Here is a 26,380-nt window from a genome sequence, read left to right on the forward strand (position 1 = left end):
CCACCCTCGTAGAAGGATAAAGATAGCCAATTCAATAATTCAGTCTCATAAAAAGGTACAAAGCTGTTTGTCACTCTGATTAATAATTACATTAATAACTACAACCAAATTTACCATAACAGCTGTTATGGTTGAAGGATTTTTGAGTTCTTGACAGTGTAGAAGTTGGCAAAATTCACTCCTGTACAATATTAAATAGACAGCACGAAGGTTCAAAAGCCTTTAATTTACCACAAAGGTGAAAACACACAATTTAACTAACATAACTAACAAACAGTACTATATACAGGTGTGTGTGTGTGTGTGTGTGTGAGTCTGTGTGTGTGTATGTGTGTGACATGATGCCAGGTTAGAGAAGATGGTTGGTTGCATGCAAAGACGCTGAGTCTGTGTGAAGCATCATTCGACTAGGAACGCAAACTACCAATAACCTGACCTGAGATCACAATAACACCAAAACAATGAACAAACACATAAATTGAACACATATGCATTACATTAACTAGAGTTTAAAGTCGGATAACAAAAGGTTTTACGCCTTTTGAGTCTATTATTCTCACAGCTTTAGATCAATTTTCTGTGATGATGCTCCTCAGTTCATCATCAATCAAGTCATCAGACCAATCAATAACCAGATTATCACTGATGTCATGTCTCATAGCATCAGGTGTTGTTCCTCAAGCCAACATCTGTTTGAGACGCTTTGTTCAAACAGATGTTGGCTTGATTCAAAGGATGTTGACCAGATTTTGCATGACAGAAATCTCAAAGAGAAACTAATAAATACAGATAAGTTTTATGTTCACAGTGAGTTACGGGGTTTTGCAGTGACAAAAATGGTTGAAGAAGGTCGATTAAGGTGGAAAACTCTATGAGTACTTAAGAAAACATGTTGAAGCAACTGATAAAAACTGGAATATAGTGAGTGTCACAATTAAACATTAGTATCAAGTGTCTCCTCCAGAATGAGACCTCTGTCTGAGCTCAAAGGATCAGAACTACAAGTGGCCTGCATGGAACCTGAAAGTCTGAAGAAAAAACAAGAACATGTTTCAGTCCAAATCACAGAGCTGATCAACATGTGACATCACACACAGATATCAATAGTAACCAATAGTGATTGTATAGAACCTGATGCAGCGTCATGTTGTCATCCATCGTCCATCAGCTCCTTCACCTCCATCATCTCTCTGATCCAAAGTCATATCAGATCAACATTCAAAAAGTGACTGATAGACCAATCAAACAGATTGATCTGCCATCAGAGGAGTTGGATCAGTTGAGCTGCTTCTGGCCCTGATTGTTTCATCTTTGGTCTGAATTCTCTCTGCAGAGGAGACAGAGGACAGTTGGATGGAGAGAAACAACCAGAGACAGACACAAAGACTGACCTCTGACCTGTATCTTCATACTGACCTTTGACTTCAAGCTGCACTGTTCTCAATCTCACGACTTCTCCTCTCCTGTTGCAGACGGTGCACCTGTATGACCCTGTGTCTGTGTGTTTGGGGTTTTTCAGGGTCAGACTAAAGTCTCCAGTTTCCAGCAGGTCTTTGTTCATCTCTGTCCGGTCTCTGTAAACCTGGCTCTGTTCTTTAGGCTGGTCAGAGCCGTGCTGATACATGTGGACTGTCTTTGCAGGTGATGGAACATACCGTTTCCACTTCACTTTAGTAGCATCAAGAAGGTACGGTGTAGTTTTGAAGGGCAGCTGGACAGACTCCACCCCCTCCTCCACCTCCACCTGACAGACTGAGAGGACAACAAGTGACAACATCAGCTGAAAAGACAGCAGAATAGTGATGTGTTGGTCGCAGAGAAACGGCTGTTAGAGCCAGCTCTTTGAAGTGAATGATCGAAGCCGGCTCCTGTCTGTGAGCTGGAGCCACATTGTTTTTTTTTTCCTTTTATATTTTTTCTGTTCAAGCTGCACATGATTGATCAACTACATGATGTCTGTTTCTGTGCTGAGTGGGGGGGGGGGCTTACAGAGAGAGAGAGGGAGAGAGTGCAGACGCTACAGAGACAACACGCTGGAAAGGTGAGAAAGTGAGTGACGGCAGGAAACGCAGTAAAATTGAGTGTAGAGTATGCAAGGTTAAAATCTGATATGGAGCAGATTCTAACCTGCACAGGCACATTAGAACTGTACATCCATCAGTGCAGTTGGAAGGAAAAAGACAAGTAAGTAAACCTGCTGCTAATGAAGCTGCCAGTTTGTCTACTGTTGCTGCTGCTGCCGTAGTATCTACAGTACAACACCACAACCACCTAGACCTACAACCCAGAGCTCTATGACACAGTTTGTGCTAAAGTCTATGTACTTTAAAAGGTATTTTTTGTAGAACTCTGTTCCATGTTGAGTATAATAAGCCAAATAAATCATATACATTTGATAAAATGTATGTTTTGTTCATTAGTAATTCATTTTACACATCATTTTTCATTATTTTTGATAAATTAATTTAGGCAACAAAAAAATCTGAGGAGACCTTTGGGAGCCGAAAGAGCCAGCTCTTTTTAGTGAGCCGAGACAGAAGAACCAGCTCTTTTAAAAGAGCCGGAATTCCCATCACAACAGCAGAAGCAGTTTCAATAACTTTATTGACTTACTACAACATTGTACAGAAACCTGATGGACAGAACCAGATGAGACCAGCAGGTAACAGATGACAGAAATATAAAAATTAAAACCAGGTTTGTAATTTGTTGGAAATTATCAGAATCTTCATGGCGTCGTGATTTTTAATTTTTTTTGTCCATACTTCACAGTAATGTTTCATCTTGTGACATTTACATTCACTTGTGTCTTTAAGTAATAAGTCTATCAGGGTCCAAGGTTCACTTTTAATCTCTAATCTTTGGGCAAGTGAACCCTATCCAATTGTCTCCTACTGATTATTGGTGATGGTGATTTGTTAACATAAAACCTGAAGCCTACGAATTAGTTTTTAATTAACAATTGAACGTTTCTGACAAATATGTTTTGAAGGAAACTGCCTGGATTCTTTTCGCTGACAGCATTTTTTATCAGCCAGGAAGTTTTAAACTCATGTTTCACTCAGAGGTCGTAGGTCAGAGGTCGAGTCCTCCATGTTTTCTGTTTAGATACTAAAACACTTACAGGATCAGGGAAGGTGGCTTTGGTTCAATAAAAGTCCTTTATAGATGACAGTTTTGCAGTACTCACCTTTGACCCTGAGCAGCACTCGTTTCTTCATCAAGATGTTCCCCTTCCTGTTGTAGACAGTGCAGGTGTAAAAGTCTCTGTCACAGTCTGTGGGGTATTTCAGGATCAGACTGAAGTCTTTAGTTTCCAGCGGGTTATTCTTCATCTCTGTTCGTCCTTTGTAGCCCTGATGTTGCTCTTCAGGCTGGTCATTTGGATACACATGGAGCTTCACCCTGTTACTGGTTGTCCACTCAGCTGTGAAGTCTTCAGGCAAGGGAAATATGGTTTTACAGGGCAGCTGGACAGACTCCACCCCAGAATCCACCGCCACCTGATGGGCTGAGAGGAGGACAAACCACAACATCAGCTGTAAAGACAGGAGCTCACTGTCTCATTCTGCTGTTGTAATCCCAGAACTAACTGTTGACAGTCTGCCTCAACAATCGCGGTCTAGTTACAAGACTAAAAATGACAAGCACTCGAATTTTGGGTAATGTAGTAGAAGTGACGTACCTGACATTAAATAGTGCTGAAAATGCACTAAAAGACCCACAAATACAATAAGACCAACAGTCAGGAGAACCAGGAGAGCTTTGGCCCAAGATGGAAATCTTTCTGTGGGAAACAGAAACATAATGAACATGACCTTTGACCTTTATCTACAGCACTGACCTCAGACTTGTATCTACAGCTGGTTTCAAGGATTTTGGCTGACCTTTGACCTCCAGCTGTACGTCCTTTACTCTCTTCTCATCTCCTAAGGCTCCTGTGACAGCACAGGTGTAGTTCCCGCTGTCAGAGAGGCGGAGTTCTGACAGATTGAGGCTGAGATCTCCACTTTCCAGAGCGTCAGCCTTCATGGATGTTCAGCCGCTGTAAAGTTTGTTTTGGTCTCCAAGTTCATCAGCTTCCTGCTGACGCTTGTGGACCGTTGAAGGATTGAGATCGAAGCGACTCCACACCACTGAGGGGCCGTCCATATCAAAAGTGTGAAACTCACAGGGCAGCAGGACAAACTCCTCCCCCTCATACAGCTCCACAGCTGAGGCATGCTGGGAAACTGTGAGGTCACACAGGTAGAGCGGTTATATTACAGCAGCAGTCCAAGATGTGTGTTGATATCTGTAACATGATTGGTCTGGATTACCATCAGACAGAAGATGCAGAAAAGGTCGGTTGTCACATGATCAGTATGAGCAGGTTGGTCGTCACATAACTAGGCAGTTAAAATCAGAAGACTGAACATGTTAAGCAGAAAACAAATCACAAAGTTAGCAAGAGAATAGAAAATATACACAGACAAAAGCTTCAAACTCAGAAAAGCATCAATTAGTTGTTTCTCAAATGCCTAAAATAACGTTTTCAGACTTTTAAGTCCTCAGATGCCTAGGTAGGAAAAAACTTGTTATAAAAAACCAGAAGAGTCTAGTTCCTCGTTCAGACCTGGGAAGCTTTCACTGCGTAGAACCAGAGAAATTCTCTCTGTAATAGACTTTTTAATCTGTCTACTCCCCTTACTGAGTTTTCGATACCTTCTATGCTGATAAAATTCTGCTTCATCTGACTTTTTATTGGGTTTAAGGCCCATAAATCTTTTGCAGCTCATCAAGGTCTCTTTTTGTGCACAGCAACTAACAGTTACAACCTAATACCATATTGCAGATTACGTGTCACTAAATAAATCTAAATGCAACGCGTGAATTATTCTAAGGCTCTAGGCATCCACCAAACATTTACTTTCATCCAGGGCTGGCAGGAGGCATAAGCAAACTAAACGGCTGCTTGCCCCATTTTTTTTAACATATTAAATAAATTTAACAAGTGACACAAATGAATGAATTAAGGAATAATTCAAAACAAGATGATTCTGAACGAATTTAGGTATTGCCCTTCTCCAGCTGGACATCCCAAAGATGCACCAGAATACAGGAAATCACATCTACCAAATTCAGAATTTTCTGGTTGAGGGTCGCCAGACCTCCCTTCCCCCATTTGCACCCACTTTTGTACAAACAAGGTGTGTGTGTGTGTGTGTGTGTGTGTGTGTGTGGTTTGTGTGTGTGTGTGTGTGTGGGGGGGTGTACCAGACTTTTTCAAAGACTTGTTTACATGAATTTTCTGCAGGCGTGAACTCATTTTCAGGTTATTGCCACATCACATAAATGCACCATTGTTCCTCGTGGATTGTCAGGTGACTCAGGTATAAATCTGGGGCTGTATTTATCAAGCGTCTTAGAGTGCCATTTTACACTTAAGTCCTGAGAATTTGTGAAATTTAGTCCTACTCTCAAACTTAAGAATAAAAGCTATTTATCAACTTTCTTAAGTCTAAGAATCACTCCTACTCTCCCAGATATTTAAGAGACCTCCAGAGGTGTCCTAAGTGGTTAGGAGTTGCCAGCAGGGGGTGGCACTGAGGCAAGATTGATGCCCGTTGCCTCACACGAAGTGCTTGGGCCTGGCTGCACCGCGTCAAAGCACAGGGAGAGTGCGCGTCAGAGATGCCCAGGGACACAGGAGACTCTCTTAATGCATCTCGATCCAAACTGAAACATAAAGAATATGGCTGAAATATCAGAAATGGTTCTATTGTTGTTATGGTTAAAACTTAAACAAACACACATTTTAGACATTTACTGAACAGTAGCCTGGCAAATATCCAACAACAATTACGCACGTATCTCTCATCAAAACGCACCTAGGCTGCGGCGGAATATCCCTATAGAGTTGTAACAGGAATAATTTGTGAACTCACCCTTTTGAAAGCAACTCAAGCTTCATCGCAGCTGGATCCTGGCCGCCGTCCAACACAGAGATGCTGGGGTTATCTTCTCCAAGTATGCGCTGCACAACTTCTGCAACTGCGCTCAAGTCTTTGCCAGGTGGTCTTCCGCCTGCATAAGAATATAAAAATGAATTAATTAGATATGAGCGAATAGGGTGGCATGCAAGCAAATGAAAAAGAAGCGCTACATACCAGTGCGCATGGAGCAGGCCTTGAAAGCTGCGATTTCAGTTCTGCTTTTCGAGAGAACGTTATACCACTTTTTCTCGCAGTCAGCTGGTGACCGATGGCAGAAGGCTTGAGAAGCGTATAGTTGATTCGCTACGTCTTCCCATGCCTGTTTTTTTATCATGGCTGGTAAGCGTTGGGCTGAACTTGCCTTTAATGATGAGCTTCCTTTCCTCGACTAGCTCCACTAAGAACAGTATCGCCTCCTCTCGCCAATTGCATTTTCTTTTTGATTCCATGTTGATTTCTGCATGTGGTTGCAGTAGGCTAGTATATATAGAGCCACCCACACCAGTTTCAAGTTAGTTGCCTAATTAATGAATTGGAAAGATAAGGAAACATGTATTTTTGATTAATTGCCAATATGTTGTGTATTATTTTGTAGATTATTGTCAAAATATACACTCCCATTGTCCACTTAGATATTTCTAAGATATTTCTTTATTCTTAGACAAGGGATTCCCTTCCGTGATTGGTCATTTCTATGGACACAGAAGTGACGTCACGTAAAATTCCGTTTACGGCACATAGTAATGTCGTAATTCAGCTCTGAGAGTGACACTTAAGATTCAGTCCTACACTTCACTGAAAGTGTGAGTAAGACGCTTGATAACTAACTTTTAAGTGCAGCTTTCAGCGAAGAATTTTTTTACTCATAAGTCAACTCTTAGCAGGGTTCTTAGGAGTAATTCTAAGAAGCTTGATAAATACGGCCCCTGAACTACAAGTGGCCTTAATGGACACTGAAAGTCAAAAATCAGTCCAAATAACAAAGTTGATAAACATGTGACATCACACACAGATATCAATAGTAACCAATAGTGATTGTATGGAAGCTGATACAGCGTCATGTTGTCATCCATCGTCCATCAGCTCCTTCACCTCCATCATCTCTCTGATCCAAAGTCATATCAGATCAATAGTCAGAGTGACAAACAGACCAATCAAACAGATTGATCCTCCATCAGTTGAGCTGCTTCTGGTCCGGATGTTGATTGTTTCATCTTTGATCTCTCTGCAGAGGAGACAGAGGACAGTTGGACAGAGACAAACAACCAGAGACAACCACAAAGACTGACCTCTGACCTGTATCTTCATACTGACCTTTGACTTCAAGCTGCACTGTTTTCCCTCTCACAGTGTTTCCGTCCTGGTTGTAGATAGAACACTCATATCTCCCTGTGTCTGTGTGTTTGGGGTTTTTAAGGGTCAGACTAAAATTTCCAGTTTCCAGCGGGTCTTTCTTCATCTCTGTCCGGTCTCTGTAAACCTGGTTCTGTTCTTCAGGCTGGTCAGAGCCATGCTGATACACGTGGACTGTCTTTGTGGGTTCGGGATCATAACGTTTCCACTTCACTTCACTGGTACCATCAGGCAGTTTAGTTGTCGTTTTGAAGGGCAGCAGGACAGACTCCACCCCCTCCTCCACCTCCACCTGACAGTCTGAGAGGACAACAAGTCACAACATCAGCTGTCAAGACAGCAGAAGCAGTTTTTAATAACTTTATTGAATTATTACAACATTGTACAGAAACCTAATGGACAGAACCAGATGAGACCAGCAGGTAACAGAGGACAGAAATATAAGAAATAAAACCAGGTTAATAATTTGTTGGAAGTGATCAGAATCTTGATGGCATCTTGATTTATTTGTTGTTGTCCATGTTATACTTCACAGTAATGTTTCATCCTGTGATATTTACATTTATTCATGTTTTTAAGTAATAAGTCTATCAGGGTCCAAGGGTCATTTTCAATCTGATTTTATTTTGGCTTTGTGGGAAATGAACCCTATAACATTTTCTCCCACTGATTATTGCTGATGATGATTTGTTAATATAAAATTTGCAGCCTACAAATGAGTTTCTTATAAATGTTTCTGACAAATATGTTTAGAAGGAACTGCCTGAATTCTGTTCGCTTACAGCAACTCACCTTTGAACTTGACATCCACTCGATTCATCATCAGGATGTTTCCTTCCTGGCTGTAGATAATGCAGGTGTAAAAGGCACTTTCCAAGGCTGTGGGGTATTTCAGGGTCAGACTGAAATCTTTAGTTTTCAGTGGGTTTCTCTTCATCTTTGTTCGGTCTCTGTAATCCTGATCCTGCTCGTCAAACAGGTGGCCATTCTGATACACGTGGACCGTATCATTATCACTGTCAGTCCACACTGCTTTGACGTCTTTAGGCAGGTGAATTACGGTTTTGCAGGGCAGCTTGACAGACTCCGCCCCCTCCTCCACCTCCACCTGGTAGTCTGAGAGCACAATGAACCACAACACCAGCTGTAAATACAGGAGCAGGAACTGTGATGGTAACAGGAGCTCACCGTCTCATTCTTCTATTGTAATCCCAGAACTGTCGACAGTCTGCCTCAGCAATCGAGGTTACAAGAAAAAAGATGAAAACCATTGGCATTTTGGGTAGTGTAGTAGAAGTGACGTACCTGACATGAAATACTGCCGAAAATGCACTAAAAGACCTGCCAAAACAATGAGACCAACAGCCAGGAGAACCAGGAGAGCTGTGGCCCAGGATGGAAATCGTTCTGTGGGAAACAGAAACATAATGAACATGACCTTTGACCTTTATCTACAGTACTGACCTCAGACCTGTTTCTAGAGCCGGTTTCAAGGATTTTGGCTGACCTTTGACCTGCAGCTGTACATCCCTCACTCTCGACTGGCCTCCTAAGGCTCCTCTGACGGTGCAGGTGTAATTCCCGCTGTCAGAGAGGTGGAGTTTTGTCAGATTAAGGCTGAGGTCTCCACTTTCCAGAGCGTCAGCCATCATGGATGTTCGGCCACTGTAAAGCTGGTTTTGTTCTCCAAGTTCATCACCTTCCTGCTGACGCTTGTGGACGGTTGAAGGATTGAGATCGAAGCGACTCCACACCACTGAGGGGCCGTCCATATCAAAAGTGTGAAACTCACAGGGCAGCAGGACAAACTCCTCCCCCTCATACAGCTCCACAGCTGAGGCATGCTGGGAAACTGTGAGGTCACACAGGTAGAGAGGTTAAATGACAGCAGCAGTCCAAGATGTGTGTTGATATTTGAGAACGTATTCACACTTTTACTATCATATCACGTCACACTATCAAACAGTCTTGTTAGCTAGAAAGTGGTTGAATGCTAACAGTAGCTGTTGTCTAACAGGAACTAATGGTTGATCAACTATGTTTATTTATGTTGAATTATAGCCTGATGTCTCTCTGGATTTTCACTAATAAGGATTTGTCAGACTCCTTACATTTATACAAGTTGCAAACTAGAACACATCTGTATGATGAAGACTATACTTCCAACCTCGACCGTGACATCAAAAGAAAATGGCCACCAGTCAAAAAACAGGATGCAAGGAGTGCTGCTCTGTTGTGGAAAACAGTCCCTCTGGTGCTCATCATTTAAAGATCTTGTTTTTTTAGAGCCATAGAAAGAGGTTGAGGCACTCAAGAGGTTAATGAGTTAAAAAGCCTTTAATTAATCAAGGCTGTTGAATCACAACAACAGTAAAAACATGCATAGGAACTTCAGCCATTGAGACCTTCATCACAGCAGTACAAAATGGTTACTTTTGGTCTCTTACATTTATAAGTTAGCAGACGGTCACATGATCAGTATAGCAGGTAAAGGGGGGTACACAATACAGGATAATCGGGCCGATTTTCGTCCCGATTTCCCCCTTACGATCAAAGCCAGCAAAGGCCCGATTATCTGATGTATGCAAAGGACATCGTGTCTGATTGTCCTGTGGTGTGGGGTGTGTTAAGAGTGATTTTGTCCGGTCAGATCTGCTCGGAAGGCGTCGGAAGGAGAGATCGTAAATAATGAACATGTTTAATATTTGCGACTAGAAATCCTGCAGTGTGTGGGGTGTTCCGAGCGGAGCCGAGCACGCACAGCCTGTGATGTCACGTGTACCGGACCAACAGCCAATCAAGACGCGAGCTGAGTCAGCTGTGTTTCTCCATCAGCCTTTTACAGTTTTTCTCAGTTGCTTTGGTGCTTTTCCAGATCAGAATGAAAATTCTCATAACTATTAGTTCAACCTCCACAACATTTAGTCATTTGTGCACATCATAGTTGCAATTTCTCCTTCCTCTGAACAAATTGCAAATGCTTTTGGACATGTATTATTTGCTTTCATACAATTCTCTGCTGTTTTATAACATTATCATTTGCTTATGTCATGTCAGTCAAAATGAACTATACTTATGGGTGCTGAATAGTCGTTTGCAATAAAACTAATAGTCTTCATTTCATTGCTTGAGTCATTAAATACCAAATTGGTGAACTAGCTATCAAATTCTGTCAAGCAAATTTTATACCTTTCTTTATAATTTTTTCCTGGAAATGTCTCCTAATTTGAACAATTGCTCACAGGTGAACTTCAGCTTTCACTCAAATCGAACAGGACATAGTGTGTACCATTTCTACAACTCTGTGACACAGAAATGGAAGGTCAGCATCGTGGAAGAGGGGTGAGGATGCGGGGAGGAAGGGGAAGGGGACAAAACAGGGGAAAAGGGAGAAGAGGCCAAATATATAGGCAGATTCCTAATGAAATTAGGGCTACAGTTGTGGACCATGTTGTCAATCACGGCCTCACAATGGCTGAGGCTGGTCGGAGGGTGCAACCAAATGTTGGAAGAATCACTGTGAATTCAATCATTCAAACATTTCGTAGGGAGAACAGGTATGTATAGTGTTGGACAGTAATTCAACATCTCATAATACCTCATGTTTACTGTACATTACTGTAATTTTACTCTGCACCACATAGGATTGAAAGACAACCTCGCAGAGGTGGAAGAGGGCTGTCTGGATGTGCAGAATGATTTACCTATGTTCAGTTACAATATGTACTGTTACATTGTTCACATTTGTGCACAGCTCTACCAAAAGGGTGTTTCTTATGTTTGTTCTAAATAAATGACTGTAGTGTATTTTTCTTTTGCACAATGATGTAGAATTGCAAAGAGCATATACAGTAAACATGTGAAACATACGTATTCAGTGTCTTGTACTCACTTACTCCCCTAACTACAGCAATGCGTAACTTTACTGTAGTTTTCAAATGGCTGTACAAGTAGTGTATTGTGCTGTCTTGAGCATTTTCAGGTAGTTTCACTGAGTTCTGATCTTTTCTTTGCATTGGAAAACACTGAGAGAATAAACTGTCATAATGAAAACATGACAAAGCCATTTGACTATCCTGTTCATAAACGATGGTGTCAAGACTTCTCATTTTGATGACACTGGCAGTTTCATTGACATGAATACTTGCTTTTGAGGAATGGACTATCCATTTTGAGCAAGTGACGTGCTTTTGCATGTTATCCACTAGGTTTTGCAGTTTGCACTAATTGTTTTGAGAAATGCACTAACTGCTGTGCAAATGTTAATAGTGATGTGAGAAAAGCACCAAAGCGACTGAGAAAAACTGTATTTACCTGTTGCCATGGTTACCCGCAGTACTGGGGGCCAGAGCGCACAGCGCTGCTCTCAAAGCTATCTGTAATACTTGTGACAATTTTTACTCACCTCCAGCTCGCGCTGTAACGCATACAGCCCACAGTCTCGCCGTCTCCATGACTTTTTCAGCCAGTAAAAGGCCTAAAACAACCACCACTGCATCTTCCGGTTCGTCCACCATGTTTGTTTACACTGAAGTCACGTTTGACCTCGTGAGATTTGTAATATTGAGCGTGAAGAACCTGATACTCTGCTGAAGAATTGGTTAGTGTGTGGTGTGCACTACGGAGAACACCACACACTATAAGATCAGCAGAGAGAGATCTTGTGCGATCTGTCTTTTGTTATCATCAAGTGTGTTGTCTCCTAATCTGTGAAGGTTTGAAAAATCCTGTAGTTTGTACCCGCCTTAAGTAGCGATATGATCAGTGAGGACAGGTGAGCGGTAACATGATCTTATATATAGCCAGGTTGTCACGATAATTAGGCAGTTAAAATCAAAAGACTGATCATGTTACTTATGTTAGCAAGAGAATAGAAAAATATACATACGCGAAAAGCATCAATTAGTCGTTTCTGAAATGCCTAAAATTACTTTTTCAGCCTTTTAAGTCCTCAGATGCCTTGGTAGGAAAAAAAGAGTTATAAAAAAGGATTCAGACCTGAGTAGCGCAGTGCTACTCACTTCACTGCATTGAACCAGAGAAATTCTCTCTGTAAGAGCCTTTTTAATCCATCTCCTCCCCTTAATGAGTTTTCAATGCCTGCTGATAAAATACTGCTTTATCTGACTTGTTATCAGGTTTTTATACTCATAAATCTTTTCCTGCTCGTCGAGGTCTCCCTTTGTGCACAGCAACCAGTTACAACCTAATACCATATTACAGATTACATGTGAGTAAATAAATCTACATCTACAGCTCTAACCATCCACCAAAAATGTACTTTCATTCAGCATGGTTCTTCATATATGACGTCAAAATCAGGAAGTTGTGTACCAAACATTTTCCGAGACTTTCCAAATTGCTGCTCTGACTCGAGGGGACGTTAAAGTGAATTTTCTGCAGACGTGAGCTAATTTTCCGATTATTGTGACACCACATAAATGCACCATTATTCCATATGGATCTTCAGGTGACTCAGGTATAAATCTGGTCTTGTTTGTGATTGTGTGGCTGCTTTAAAACCACATCTCTAAAGTTAAACACCAGTAACAGCTGACAAAAAACAGAATCAACTCAGCTGTCATCTTTCTCTCATTATTTAGTTCCCTTTGTTTTCTGATTAAACATGGTCTTAAAATTAAAAGTCTTTCGTCACATCTCTTACATCCATCTCTTCATCACGACTTCAATGGAAGCAGCAAACACTCAGTGAAAACACAGGACTGATGTGGAGACACTTCATACAAATGAGAAAGAACCTGAATGAAATTTACTCAGTGGGGAGAAACATAAGGTGCTGATCAGACCAGAGTGAGGAAATTTACCTTACCGTGCACGAGGATTACAAACACCACAAACATCTTCATCCTCCAGTACAAAAAGTAGCAGAACCAAAAAGTCCTTCTTAACTCTGTTTCACACTAAACACTGCAAAAACACATTCAATTTACAGCAGTCAACACTTTCCTCCTCCTGATAAACTGACTGAAAGAAAACTTTAGTTTTACTTTAACCTGCTTCCAATGAAGCAGCTGTTGGAATGTAAAGTAACAGGCTGAGCAGGTTTTACACAAAGATTACTGTGATAGATGTGACTGTTGAGCAAATATGCTTGGTATTAAAAAAAACGTCTTCCCTGGCACACGGCCTCTTTTGTTCAATGTGTAGTGTTGTTAGCTCGTCTGTAGAGGGACCTCTAATCACAGGAAACACTACAGAGCCTCCACCTGTCCTGCATGGGAGGTGATGATAATGACTTACTGCACCAATAGACTTCTATTAATAATGAAGATTTTTTTGGGTCATCACCCTTGTTGATCTCATTATTTTGATCCCTCACACGGTGCACCATAATGTTGTGCACTGCATCACATGAGGGACAATTATGTAGTACTCATGGAGCATTAACAGGGAGTTTTGGGTTAAATTTGGCTATCAATGCTAATCAATGATTATCAGGGATAATTATTAATTATGATAGATAATAAGATTTAGATTAGATCACCTCAGGGCACCACCATTGAAGAAGGATAAAGATAACCAATTCAATAATTCAGTCTCATAAAAAGGTACTAAAGTGTTTGAATAAACAAGACGACATTTCTGAGTTTTTTTTATTTATTTTTTTTTACCAAATTTGTCCATGTTAGTTATTTATGATGGTAAAACAAACTCAAACAAAAAGTCCTGTTGTGATTCTGTTTTATTAGTTATTGTTGGCATTTTCACATTTACCATGAAATCATTAATCTAAGCGATATGTAACTTAACTCTCACTTCAGTCATCACACAGGTATAAAATAAGCCTCTGTGAGAAATATGGTACCAGTCTGCCACATTTTGGCCAGATAAACAAAGGTTTTATGTCTTTTGAATCTATTATAGACCCATTTTCTGTGATGATGCTCCTCAGTTATTATATTTGAATCCACACTTTTACTGTGAAATCATCAGACCAATCAATAACCAGATAATGACTGACATCGTGTCTCACAGCATCAGGTGTTGTTCCTCAAGCCAACATCTGTTTGAGACAGTTTGCTCAAACAGATATTGGATTGATTTCAAGGAGGTGAACAAGATTTACTTGACAGAAGTCTCAAAGAGAAACTAAATACAGATTATCTAAAAGTTCAGAGTGAGTGACAGCCTTTTGAACTGACAAAAATGGTTGAACAAGGTCGATTAAGGTGGAAAACCGATAAAGAGACTGATAGAAACTGATAAAACTGCAATATAATAGTATTGCAGTTTTATAGTGACACAATTAAACATTAGTGTCAAGTGTCTCCTCCAGAGGGAGCTGGAGTGGCCTTTATGGATAATGAAAGTCTAAAAAAAAAAAAAAAGAACATGTTTCAGTCCAAATCACAGAGCTGATCAACATGTGACATCACACACAGATATCAACAGTAACCAATAGTGATTGTATAGAAGCTGATACAGCGTCATGTTGTCATCCATCGTCCATCAGCTCCTTCACCTTCATTGTCTCTCTGATCCAAAATCAGATCAGATCAATAGTCAGAGTGACCGACAGACCAATCAAACAGATTGATCCCCGATCAGAGGAGTTGGATCAGTTTAGCTGCTTCTGGTCCTGATGTTGATTGTTTCATCTTTAATCTGAATTCTCTCTGCAGAGGAGACAGAGGACAGTTGGACAGAGACAAACAACCAGAAACAAACCCAAAGACTGACCTCTGACCTGTATCTTCATACTGACCTTTGACTTTAAGCTGCACTGTTTTCATTCTCAGGATTTCTCCTCTCCTGTTGTAGACTTTACACCTGTATGTCCCTGTGTCTGTGTGTTTGGGGTTTTTCAGGGTCAGACTAAAGTCTCCATTTTCCAGCAGGTCTTTCTTGATCTCGGTCCGGTCTCTGTAAACCTGGTTCTGTTCTTCAGGCTGGTCTGAGCCATTCTGATACACGTGGACTGTCATTGTGGGTGAGGGAACATAACATTTCCACTTCACTTCAGTATCATCAGGCAGGTCAGGTGTAGTTTTGAAGGGCAGCTGGACAGACTCCACCCCCTCCTCCACCTCCACCTGACAGACTGAAAAGACAACCAACCACAACATCAGCTGTAAAGACAGCAGAAACAGTTTTTAATATATTTATTGAATTATTACAACATTGTACAGAAAGCTGATGGACAGAACCAGATGAGACCAGCAGGTAACAGAGGACAGAACTATAAGAATTAAAACCAGGTTTATAAATTGTTGGAAATGATCAAAATCTTGATGCTGTCGTGATTGTTTTTTTGTCCATGTTATACTTCACAGTAATGTTTCATCTTGTGACATTTACATTTATTCACGTAATCACGAAATGTCTTATTCAGATGTTCAAAAACATGCATGGTTTGAAATAAAACAAATTACCTGCATTTTTTTATTTGAATAGTAGTTTGCGAAAGTTAAAATGAAGCAATGCCTTCTGGGAATTTCAAGACTGAATCGAGTGGACCGTCTGAGTGTGGTTGTTGGAAGTTGAAGGTTGGAAGTTGGAAGTTGACTGAGTTTAAGCTAGCAAAAAAATGAATCGAGGTATCAAGCGACACAAGGTGGGAGCGGAGAAAAAGAGAGAAATCTCAGAGAGCACTGTTGGTTGATGGTAAAAAATGCTGCAAACCGACTGATTTGTTTTTTAAAATCAAGTGCAGCTTCAGCTAGCACTAGCGCTAATACTGTTAGCACCACACCAGGGAGAAAGACAGGACAGTGAGGAATATGAGCAAGAGGAAGATGAAGAGGTAGACATGGATGACTGCGTGACGGTAAGACACGTTTGTATTATGGAGCGGCCGGCTCTGATGATTTGTTAATGTGTTTTATGTATTGGGGTGTAGTTGTTTGGGAATTTACGTTTACTATCACCGGGGCTATCAAAAGTGCCTGTTCTTTACGTGCGTCAAAAGTCGCGCGTGCGCGTGGGCGCGCGCACCCCCATTCCGTGGGCCGCTGGTGGGTGAAAATGCCAGGGCCGTTTTTTGCTCCCAGTCCATCACTGCTCAGAGGTCGTAGGTCAGAGGTTGAGTCCTCCATGTGTTCTGTTTAGATACTAAAACACTTACAGGATCAGGAAAGGTGGCTTTGGTTCAATATAAAAGTCCTTTATAGATGACAGTTTTTCAGTACTCACCTTTCACCTTGAGCACCACTTGTTTCTTCATCAAGATGTTTCCCTCCCTGCTGTAGACGGTGCAGGTGTAAACGTGTCTGTCCATGTCTGTGGGGTATTTCAGGGTCAGACTGAAGTCTCTAGTTTTCAGCGGAATTCTCTTCATCTCTGTTCGGCCTCTGTAAATCCAATGCTGTTCTTCAGGCAGGGACCCATTCAGATAAACATGGAGCTTTGCATTGTGACTGTTAGTCCACTCCGCTGTGATGTCCTTTGGTAGCAGAATTATGGTTTTGCAGGGCAGCTGGACAGACTCCACCCCTGAATCCACCTCCACCTGGTAGACTGAGAGAACAAACCACAACATCAGCTGTAAAGACAGGAGCAGGAACTGTGATGGTAACAGGAGCTCACTGTCTCATTCTTCTGTTATAATCCCAGAACTAACTGTCAACAGTCTGCCTCAACAATCAAGGTCGAGTTACAAGACTGAAGAAAAAAAACACTGGCATTTTGGGTAGTGTAGTAGAAGTGACATACCTGACATGAATCAGTGCAAAAAATGCACTAAAAGACCCCCCAAAACAATAAGATCAACAGCCAGGAGAACCAGGAGAGCTGTGGCCCAGGATGGAAATCGTTCTGTGGAAAACAGAAACATAATGAACATGACCTTTGACCTTTATCTACAGTACTGACCTCAGACCTGTATCTACAGCTGGTTTCAAGGACTTTGGCTGACCTTTGACCTGCAGCTGTACGTCCGTCACTCTCCACTCGTCTTCGAAGGCTCCTCTGACGGTGCAGGTGTAGTTGCCACTGTCAGAGAGGCTGAGTTTTGTCAGATAGAGGCTGAGGTCTCCACTTTCCAGAGCGTCAGCCATCATGGATGTTCGGCCTCTGTAAAGCTGGTTTTGATCTCCAAGTTCATCACCTTCCTGCTGACGCTTGTGGACGGTTGAAGGATTGAGATCGAAGCGACTCCATACCACTGAGGGGCCGTCCATGTCAAAAGTGTGAAACTCACAGGGCAGCAGGACAAACTCCTCCCCCTCATACAGCTCCACAGCTGATGCATGCTGGGAAACTATGAGGTCACACAGGTAGAGAGGTTAAATTACAGCAGCAGTCCAAGATGTGTGTCAATATCTGAGAACTTATTCACACTTTTACTATCATGACACATAACACTATCAAACAGTCTTGTTAGCTAGGAAGTAGTTGAATGCTAATGGTAGCTGTTGTCTAACAGGAACTAATGGCTTATCAACTGTGTTAATTTATGTTGAAATATGGCCTGATGTCTCTCTGGATTGTCACTCATCATGATTTGTCAGAGTCCTTACATTTATACAGTTGGAAACTAGAACACATCTGTACAACGAAGCTTACTTCCTAATCTGACTGCGACATCAAACGATAATGGCCGCCGTTTGAATAGGAGGACTTTGCTTCATTGAGGAATTGTTCACCACTGAAATGCACCATTATTCCTTGTGCATCTTCAGGTGACTCAGACATAAATCTGGTCTTGTTTCTGATTGTGTGGCTGCTTTAAAACTCCATCCGCAGAGTTTAACGGCAGTAACAGCTAACAAAAACAGAGTCAACTCAGCTGTCATCTTTCAATCTGTATAAAAGTTAAGAAGAGAAATGGGGAGACAGTTCTGATCCACCAGCAGAGGTAGAAACAGAGTTGTAAAAGAGGTGAATCAACATCAGGGCTACTTGGTTTGGTGTCAAAAACGGGGTGAATAAGTGAGCCTTTGTTGTGGCACAATTGTGGAATCTGTGTAAGAGGGGATAATGTTAAGATTTACTTTATTATTTGATTCAATATGATGATTAAATGGGTGTGTTAACTTTTTTCACATCTCTCCATCATGTCTTCATTGGGAGCAGCTAACACTCAGGGAAAAGGCAGAGCTGATGTGGAGACGCTTCATTCATATGAGATGTGATGTTCACTTTGATATAACAATTTTGGCTGCTTTGTTTCAGTCATGTGCAGACTGTATGCTGCTAAAAATCATCTCAAACTTTAACTGAATGCAGCCCAACATTTACCTTAACATGTGATGCTGCTGTGTGAAAAAGTTTTTTTGTTTTTTTTAAATACTTGATTATAATCTATAAGAATGTCACCGATGAAAGTAGATCACAGACACTTATCATAAGATAAGTGACGATCAGATCAGAGGGAGGAGGTTTATCTTTCCATGCACGAGGATCACAAACACCACAAACATCTTCATCTCCTGCAAAAATTTAAATTTAAAACATGATTTAATCTGCTTCTCTTCTCAAACATTCAGTTTACAGCCAGTTGTTACGTTCTTCCTCCAAAATATCAACTGCCAATGTAACTAAACTTTAGTTTCACTTTAATGTTTCCACAACAGCAGCTTTTGGAATTTGAAGAAACAGGCTGAGTAGCTTTCACACGATAGATAAATAAGGCTGCTTAACACTGCTAACATAGCTGGTACTAAAAATATCTTCTGTATTAAGTAACTATTTTTCAAGTTGCAGTGTTGTCAGCTGGTCTTCAGGGGGAACTCTAGAATCACACTAAAGAGTGCAGTGATTCTACCTGCATTCAATTGAAAGGTATCGAAATGTATCTGAATAATGAAGACATTTCTATGCACCAACCAACTTGGAGCTCATACTGGTGCATCAATAGACAAATAATAATATGAAGCAATAACAGGTAAAAAATAAACATACTTTTTGTGCAGATGAAGACACGCTTTATATTAAATGTTAGTTATGATATACAAAGAATGCTGCTGCCAAAAGTTTTCAGTTTTAGCCAAAATGTAGAATAAATATGTATGAATATTTTTATGCACAATTCAATTTGATAAATATTTACTTTTCTCTAGCTGACGTGAAACAAAAGATGTAATTAAAAAACAAAAAAAAGTACGTTGTGTCCCTGCCAAAAAACAAAATGCTTAAATAATATTAGCACTAATACATCTCTGGAATTCATTTAAAAAAAAATAATGATGATACGTCATGCAGTCACAGGTGCGGTCAGAATATCATGGTTTTATGAATTAAAAAATGTTCACTGTGCACAACTTGAAGTGAACGGCACATCTAGATATGAATCAAAGTTTTTGAACGGTACAAACACTGACACTGACACGCTGAAAATCCACTCCACATTATTGTTACTTAGCCACTTTTCACACACAGATTGTAAACTCAGGTTAACCTCAGCCCTGGTCTACATGATCCACACTGAACTTTTACTAGTCCTGGGTTAACTGTTAACTGTTAGCACCCACAAGTGCTTTGAGGTTAAGCTGAACTTTCTAGAATGTTGTGTTAAGTACTCTGATTACTTTGTAATAATGATAATAATATCAATACATTTTATTTCTATAAGAACCTTTCAAAACCAAAGTTACAAGGTGCTTCACAGAATATAATTGTATACAGTACAAGAAAGACAAGTTAAGCAATAAAATGCAGTAAAATCACATGCTTCACATAAAACAATATCGGTGCAAAGAGCAGTAACAAGAAATATAAAACACAGAGATAAGACAAAATGTAAGAGAGCAAGATTAAGACTTTGAAAATACATTATGCAAATCCTCGTCTGTACAGGTGTGTTTTTAAAAACTTTGGGCATTATGGCACTAACTCAGATGCTCTGATATTTAGAGTTTGTTCCACAGTGCTGGATCAAGAACCTTAAAATCACAACCACAGTGGTGTAAACAGGATTTGGTTCACTGATCTGAGGAGTCTTAAAGCAGAATAAGGGATGAGTAGTTCTGAGATGTAAAGTTGTTCAAGACCATTTAGGGCTTTAATAGTAATCAGTAAAATGTTGAATTGAATTCTGTAACGAATTAGTAACCAGTGAAATTCAGCCAGCACTGGTGTGATGTGGTTTCTGTGCCGAGTCTAAGTGAGTCTGGCTGCTGTATTTTGTTCTTACTGTAGACGAACAACTGTGGTTTTGTTCCGACAGGTGATAATGAGTTACAGTTATCTAGACGGGAGAAAATGAAGGTGTAGATTAGTTGTTCAACTATATTTCTGGGTAGCATTGGTTTTACCATGGCAATTATTTTGACCTGTAAATAACAACTTCTAGCTAGAATGTTAACGTGTTGATAGAAGTTGAGATGGTGATCAAAACCAACACAGAGGTTTCTAGCTGATTGTTTTGTGTTTTTTGTTAGTGGTCCAAGGTGACAGCTGACAGTGTTAACAATACAATTAGGACCAATAACCAGTACTTCAGTACTACAATCCAGTTTATTTGAAATCTTTCCATGAAAACTTAATTAAATTAATATTTAGCTATTGTTGTTAACATAGAAGTAAGAATTACAAATACCTGTAACCTACATAATGTATTTAGGTATGGCTGTTTAATCATCATTTAAATGACAAAGACTTCTTACTTATGTTTTGCAATGATACAAGATAAACATGTAGCCCACTAGCGAGCATATGTGATCCACCTATGCTAGGTCAAACCACTTTCACTTACTTATAGTGACAATTTAAATGGAAGAAAACAGGACACTTACCTCACTGGAGTCACTACTACTAGGTTACTGCCATCACTGTTACTATAGCTAGTTTTGATTAAGAAAGAAAAAGAAGCTGATAAATGTAGAAAGAAGAAGAAGAAAGGGGAGAGAGAGGTAGAGGAACAGAGAAAGAGAGATAGAGAGTCTACATTCCTCCTTCCTATTCTGGCATGGCGCCAAAAACACTCACACCCTCTTGGCAGTGTTCGGCCATGACGTCATGACTTCTCAGATTCTGATTGGACGGCCGGGCCTCTGCTTTGAAAGCCCTTGAGCCGAGCCCCCCGGTCTCTACAGTCACAGCGCGAGGCCGAGTGACCACTGGAGGCAGCTGCTGGACACCTGTTGCCACGGAAACAGCCCATGTGGGAACATCAGCACTAAAAGAAGGCAAAACTCAACAAGGTGAGTTTTTATATGCCATTTTGTCTCTGATGTCCTGTTAACTGGTGTGTTTACAGAGATTTTTTCCACTGATGTGGTCTCACAGTTTATAGTCAGCTTATGTCTGTTAATAATAATGTGCAGCATGTAATTAATCAGCGGAAGGAAGAAGATCAGAGAGGGGAAGAACAGCTACAGGAGGAAGATGAAGAACCAGTTGCAGCAGAGGAACATCAGTGGAGTCTGGAAAAGCCTAAAAACTATCTCAGGGCAAAGGACTCCAGACTCCCAGGCTGCGGGGGATCAGACATAGGTAAACGACATGAACCTGTTTTTTAACAGGTTTGATCAGACACCCACCCTCCCCCGGCCCAGCCATCTCTGCTGCCCCCCACCACCTCTCCCATCCCCCCGTTTACTGCCCCATTCTCACCTCTACCTCCCTCTCCACGGCTCTCATGTCACAGACTCCCCCCAATGCCCCCCCTGACATTCACCCTCCCCCCACATCTGACACTCAGCCCCCCTGCTCCACTCTGTCCCTCTCGTCTCTCCAGGTGAGAAATGAGCTGAGGAAGATGAAGGTGAAGAAGGCTACGAGTCCAGATGGGATCAGCTCCAGGCTCCTCAAGTCCTGTGCAGACCAGCTGTGCAGGATTGTAGAGTACATCTTCAACATGAGCCTGAAGCTGGGAAAAGTGCCACTGCTGTGGAAAACCTCCTGCGTGGTACCTGTTCCAAAGATCCCTCACCCAAAAGACTTTAACAGTTACAGACCAGTTGCTCTCACTTCACACCTGATGAAGACCCTGGAGCGGCTGGTCCTTGTCCATCTCCGCCCTCTGGTGGGCCCTTTTTTGGACCCTCTCCAGTTCGCATATCAACCCTGCATCGGAGTGGATGACACCATCATCTTCCCACCTGGAGAAGCCTGGAAGCACTGTGAGGATCATGTTCTTTGATTTCTCCAGTGCCTTTCACACAATTCAGCCTGCACTCCTGGGGGACAAGCTGGATCTGGCAGGGGTGAACCAACACCTTACATCCTGGATCCTGGATTACCTCACTAACCGGCCACAGTATGTGAGGGCTCGGGACTATGTGTTGGACACAATAATTTGCAGTACAGGGGCCCCACAGGGAACGGTCCTGGCCCCTTTCCTGTTCACCCTGTACACCGCAGACTTCTACCACCAATCCCCTCACTGCCATCTACAGAAGTTCTCTGACGACTCTGCTATCGTCGGCCTCATCAGGGACGGGGACGACAGAGCCTACAGAGAACTCATTCAGGACTTTGTGGACTGGTGCCGGCGGAACCACATCCAGCTCAACGCCGGGAAGACCAAAGAGCTGGTGGTGGATTTCAGCAGGCAAAAACAACCCTGCACACAGGTGAACATCCAGGGAACAGACATTGAGATGGTGACATCTTACAAGTACCTGGGAGTTCACCTGAACAATAAACTGGACTGGACTGATCACACTGCAGCTACCTACAAGAAAGGTCAGAGCAGACTGTATCTTCTGCGGAAGCTCAGGTCCTTTGGAGTGCAGGGGGCACTCCTGACCTCTTTCTATGACGCTGTGGTGGCATCAGCCATTTTCTATGGAGTAGTCTGCAGGAGCAGCAGCATCTCAGCAACAGACAGGAGGAGACTGGATGAACTTATCAAGAAGGCCAGCTCCATCCTGGGATGCCCTCTTGACTCAATGCAGGTGGTGGGAGAGAGCAGGATGATGGACAAGCTGTCATCGCTGCTGATGCAGGAGTCCCGCCCCCTGCAGGTCACTGTCACAGCACTGGGCAGCTCCTTCAGCGACAGACTGATACACCCTAAGTGTGTGAAGGAGAGGTATCGCAGGTCCTTCCTACCTGCTGCTGTCAGCACTGCTCCCAATAGCCTATTGACCTCACCCTGTGCCCTGCACTGTGCAATATGTCTGCACTGAGGTCACGTCTGTTTTGCACTATCTGGTCAATTTCCTTAACACCCATATTTATTCCATATTTATATTTATATGTATCATCTGTATTTAAAATCTACGTTTAAAAACAAAACAAAACAAAAACCTGCTTTTTTGCACAATATCATGTAAATATGTATATCTATTTCTTCCCTTTTTAATTTTATAGCTTATTTTTGCTATGGTTACTGTTCTTGTAATATGTTTCTGTTTTTGTAATATTCTGTCGCTGCTGTGACAAACAAATTTCCCCGTCTGCGGGACATTAAAGGTTTTCTGAATCTGATTCTGATTCTGAGCTAAATGTAGCAGAAGAGACTGCATTGAAAATTTTCAAGTGAAAGCATGTATAAACAAAATGTAGTGAAAGTACAATAACTAAAGTAAAACTGCACATTTAGCTAAAATAAATGAAACAATAACACAAATAAATGATAAAAAAGTTTGTTTTCTGGTCATCGCCCTTGTTAATTCCATTATGTTGATTCCTCGTGCAGGGCACCATGCTGCTGTGCACTGCATCACACAAGGCACAATTATGTCATACTCATGGAGCATTAAAAGGGACTTTTAGGTTACATGATGAACAATAAGAGCCAATGTACATTAGATAACCTCAGGGCACGACCCTTGAAGAAGAGAAAAGATAACCAATTCAATAATTCAGTAAGGGTGAGAGAAAAAGGAAGAAGGAGGAAGGTGCTGGAGTTTTGACTATATGGTTAGAGGGGGGTCTGTCACCCTGACCAATTATAACTCAAAGGTAAATTTTGTACCTAGGTATGAAGGTATGAGTTCCGTTCAGAGTACATTTTGAAATCCACAATGAATGACTTCATCTTACAAAACATACATACATACAAAACACTTGGCTAACTTGACTGTTTCCATGAATTAAAAAATGTTCATCACCTGTAACTCATCTCCATTACGAAAATAAAATAATTGTGATAATAATCTCATCTTTAGAACTCCTTGACTGACTGCTCACTGAACTGTAAGCATTTATCCATTTCTAAGATAAGTTCTTCTCTGATAGCATGTCCAGCTAACTTTTTCACAAATTGATTTGTTCTTTTTTTCATAATTCTGACATAAACCTCAGGATTTTTGTCTGTTCCAAACCTTTTTAATCTTCTCTCCGGGTCCCATCTTGGTCCAGACCAGTTGCATGTCCATTGTGCCGCTGTAGCTCCATTTGTCATTGTGTGGTACAGTTGAACTGTATGGTGTCGCCTACACTGACGTACCAGGTCAGAGAAATTACCATCCGTGTTGGCAGGACTCCAGTGTAGTTCTTGGTCTCCCGTCACCGTACATCTGATGTTAGAAAGAGAAGAAGAACCACTGTTAACCAGGTTATAACATTAGCTGGTTTATCAATCCTGTACATCATCATCTCCTTTTTCAATGTTTCATATGTTATCTTTTTATGTTTTACAGTCGCCAGCCGACTCCTCATCACCTGCCAAAATATTAATTCTTTCTACCTGTTCACCTGTTCCAAACTATCCATCATCCGCTCGGTCAGGTGCCAGATTATCCATTGTGCTGACGTTTTACGCCTCGTTTCAATACAGTTCTGTTCTGTGTCCATGGTCACAGACGTACACCCCTAGTGTTCAACATCGCCACTAAGAGACAAGATAATTCTTCTGCTTTTATACACACCAGGGGCATTATTGGAACAAAAACAGGATGATGAGTGAGAGGGCAGTCCTGCCAGGTGTTTTTGTAAATATTTAGATAAAAGACGCATGAGACTAATGATATGCATTCACTACATATGCTACACAGCTAGCATGCTACAATGTTTGCTAAGTATCCTGTTGAATTTTTCACTCAGAAATAATACAAAAAAAAGACTTAGCTCATTAATTTCCTGTGGCACAAAGTGCAAAGCTGGATTTAGCTGCTGTTGGTGAAGGTGGAGCTCATTTTGAACTGTTTTGGATCACGGTTTAGAAAAACACTTCTACAGATAGACAGTTGAACAATACTCACTACGAGATGAAGATCCTGCGCTCACAAAGAAGCAGAAGACAAACAGCACTGACAACAGAGAGAGAGAATACAATGAGTGTGCAGCTGTTGACAGTGTTTTAGTGAAACATGTAATAAATGATGCAGTCACACTTACAGAGGAGCCCAAAGACTGAAACCTGCTTCATCCTGCTGAAGTCTCGTCTTTCTTCTGTCACACTGATGAATATCAAACCTTGGAGCGCTCCTGGAACTAATGTTTTTGTTCTCTGCTCATCGCCCTGAAACGCTCTCAGTGCTTCATATGACGTCACTCCAACCTCTGTGATTGGTTGGCTAGTAGTGGTTAATTGATTTTTGATCTGGTGATCAAAGGTGAAGCTTTGTTGAATAAACAAGAGAACATTTCTGTGTGTTTTCTTTTACCTCATTTTGTCCATGTCAGTTACATTATGCTGGTAAAACAAACTCAAACTCAAAACTCCTGTTGTGATTCTATTTTATTAGTTATTGAGATTTTCTCATTTACCATGAATTTCTTAATCTGATTGATACGTAATTTAACACTTACTTCAATCGTCAGGTATTAAATCAGCCTCTGTGAGAAATATGGAAATAAGTCTGCCATATGTGGACCAGATATTCAAAGGTTTTATGTCTTTTGAATCTATTATTCTCACAGCTTTAGATCCATTTTCTTTGATGATGCTCCTCGGATTAAATATTTGAATTCTCACTTTTAATTTAAAATCGTCAGAACAATCAATAACCAGATAATGACTGACATTGTGTCTACTAGCATCAGGTGTTGTTCCTCAAGCCAACATCTGTTTGAGACTGTTTGTTCAAACAGATGTTGGCTTGATATTAAGGACATCTTCCTCCATCTGTGTGGACAAGATTTTACTGGACAGAAGTGTCAAAGAGCAGCTGAATACATTAAATAAGTTAATTATCTGGACATCAACAGTGAAGAAGACATTATTCTGGTTTGCTTTTAACAGATAACTTACAGTATAT

General features: G+C 41.1%; 2 protein-coding genes across 3 annotated transcripts; both read right to left on the reverse strand.

Moving 5' to 3' along the window:
• Nucleotides 1-207: 207 nt before the first annotated feature.
• On the reverse strand, nt 208-4,295 carry LOC115589130 (uncharacterized). Of its 2 annotated transcripts, XR_003985484.1 has the most exons (6): nt 3,888-4,295; nt 3,686-3,787; nt 3,191-3,511; nt 1,417-1,752; nt 1,132-1,327; nt 208-1,028 (listed from the first exon to the last, which is right to left on the reverse strand). XR_003985484.1 is itself a non-coding variant. In XM_030429857.1 (5 exons), the coding sequence occupies exons 1-5, from the start codon at nt 4,030-4,032 to the stop codon at nt 1,242-1,244; spliced, it is 990 nt and encodes a 329-aa protein (XP_030285717.1). In that variant the 5' UTR covers nt 4,033-4,295; the 3' UTR covers nt 208-1,241. The 2 variants fall into 2 exon arrangements, 1 of the variants encoding a protein (XP_030285717.1); XM_030429857.1 differs by having other exon boundaries at nt 208-1,327.
• Nucleotides 4,296-14,013: 9,718 nt separating this feature from the next.
• Nucleotides 14,014-25,648, reverse strand: LOC115589131 (uncharacterized). Its single transcript, XM_030429858.1, has 9 exons — nt 25,518-25,648; nt 25,382-25,429; nt 24,503-24,697; nt 21,216-21,367; nt 17,203-17,547; nt 17,001-17,102; nt 16,482-16,805; nt 15,055-15,390; nt 14,014-14,965 (listed from the first exon to the last, which is right to left on the reverse strand). Exons 6-9 carry the CDS (start codon nt 17,005-17,007, stop codon nt 14,913-14,915), a joined length of 720 nt encoding a protein of 239 aa, XP_030285718.1. The 5' UTR covers nt 17,008-17,102; nt 17,203-17,547; nt 21,216-21,367; nt 24,503-24,697; nt 25,382-25,429; nt 25,518-25,648; the 3' UTR covers nt 14,014-14,912.
• Nucleotides 25,649-26,380: the final 732 nt, after the last annotated feature.

This window comes from Sparus aurata, chromosome 10 (genome assembly GCF_900880675.1).
Source record: "Sparus aurata chromosome 10, fSpaAur1.1, whole genome shotgun sequence".
NCBI lineage: Eukaryota > Metazoa > Chordata > Actinopteri > Spariformes > Sparidae > Sparus > Sparus aurata.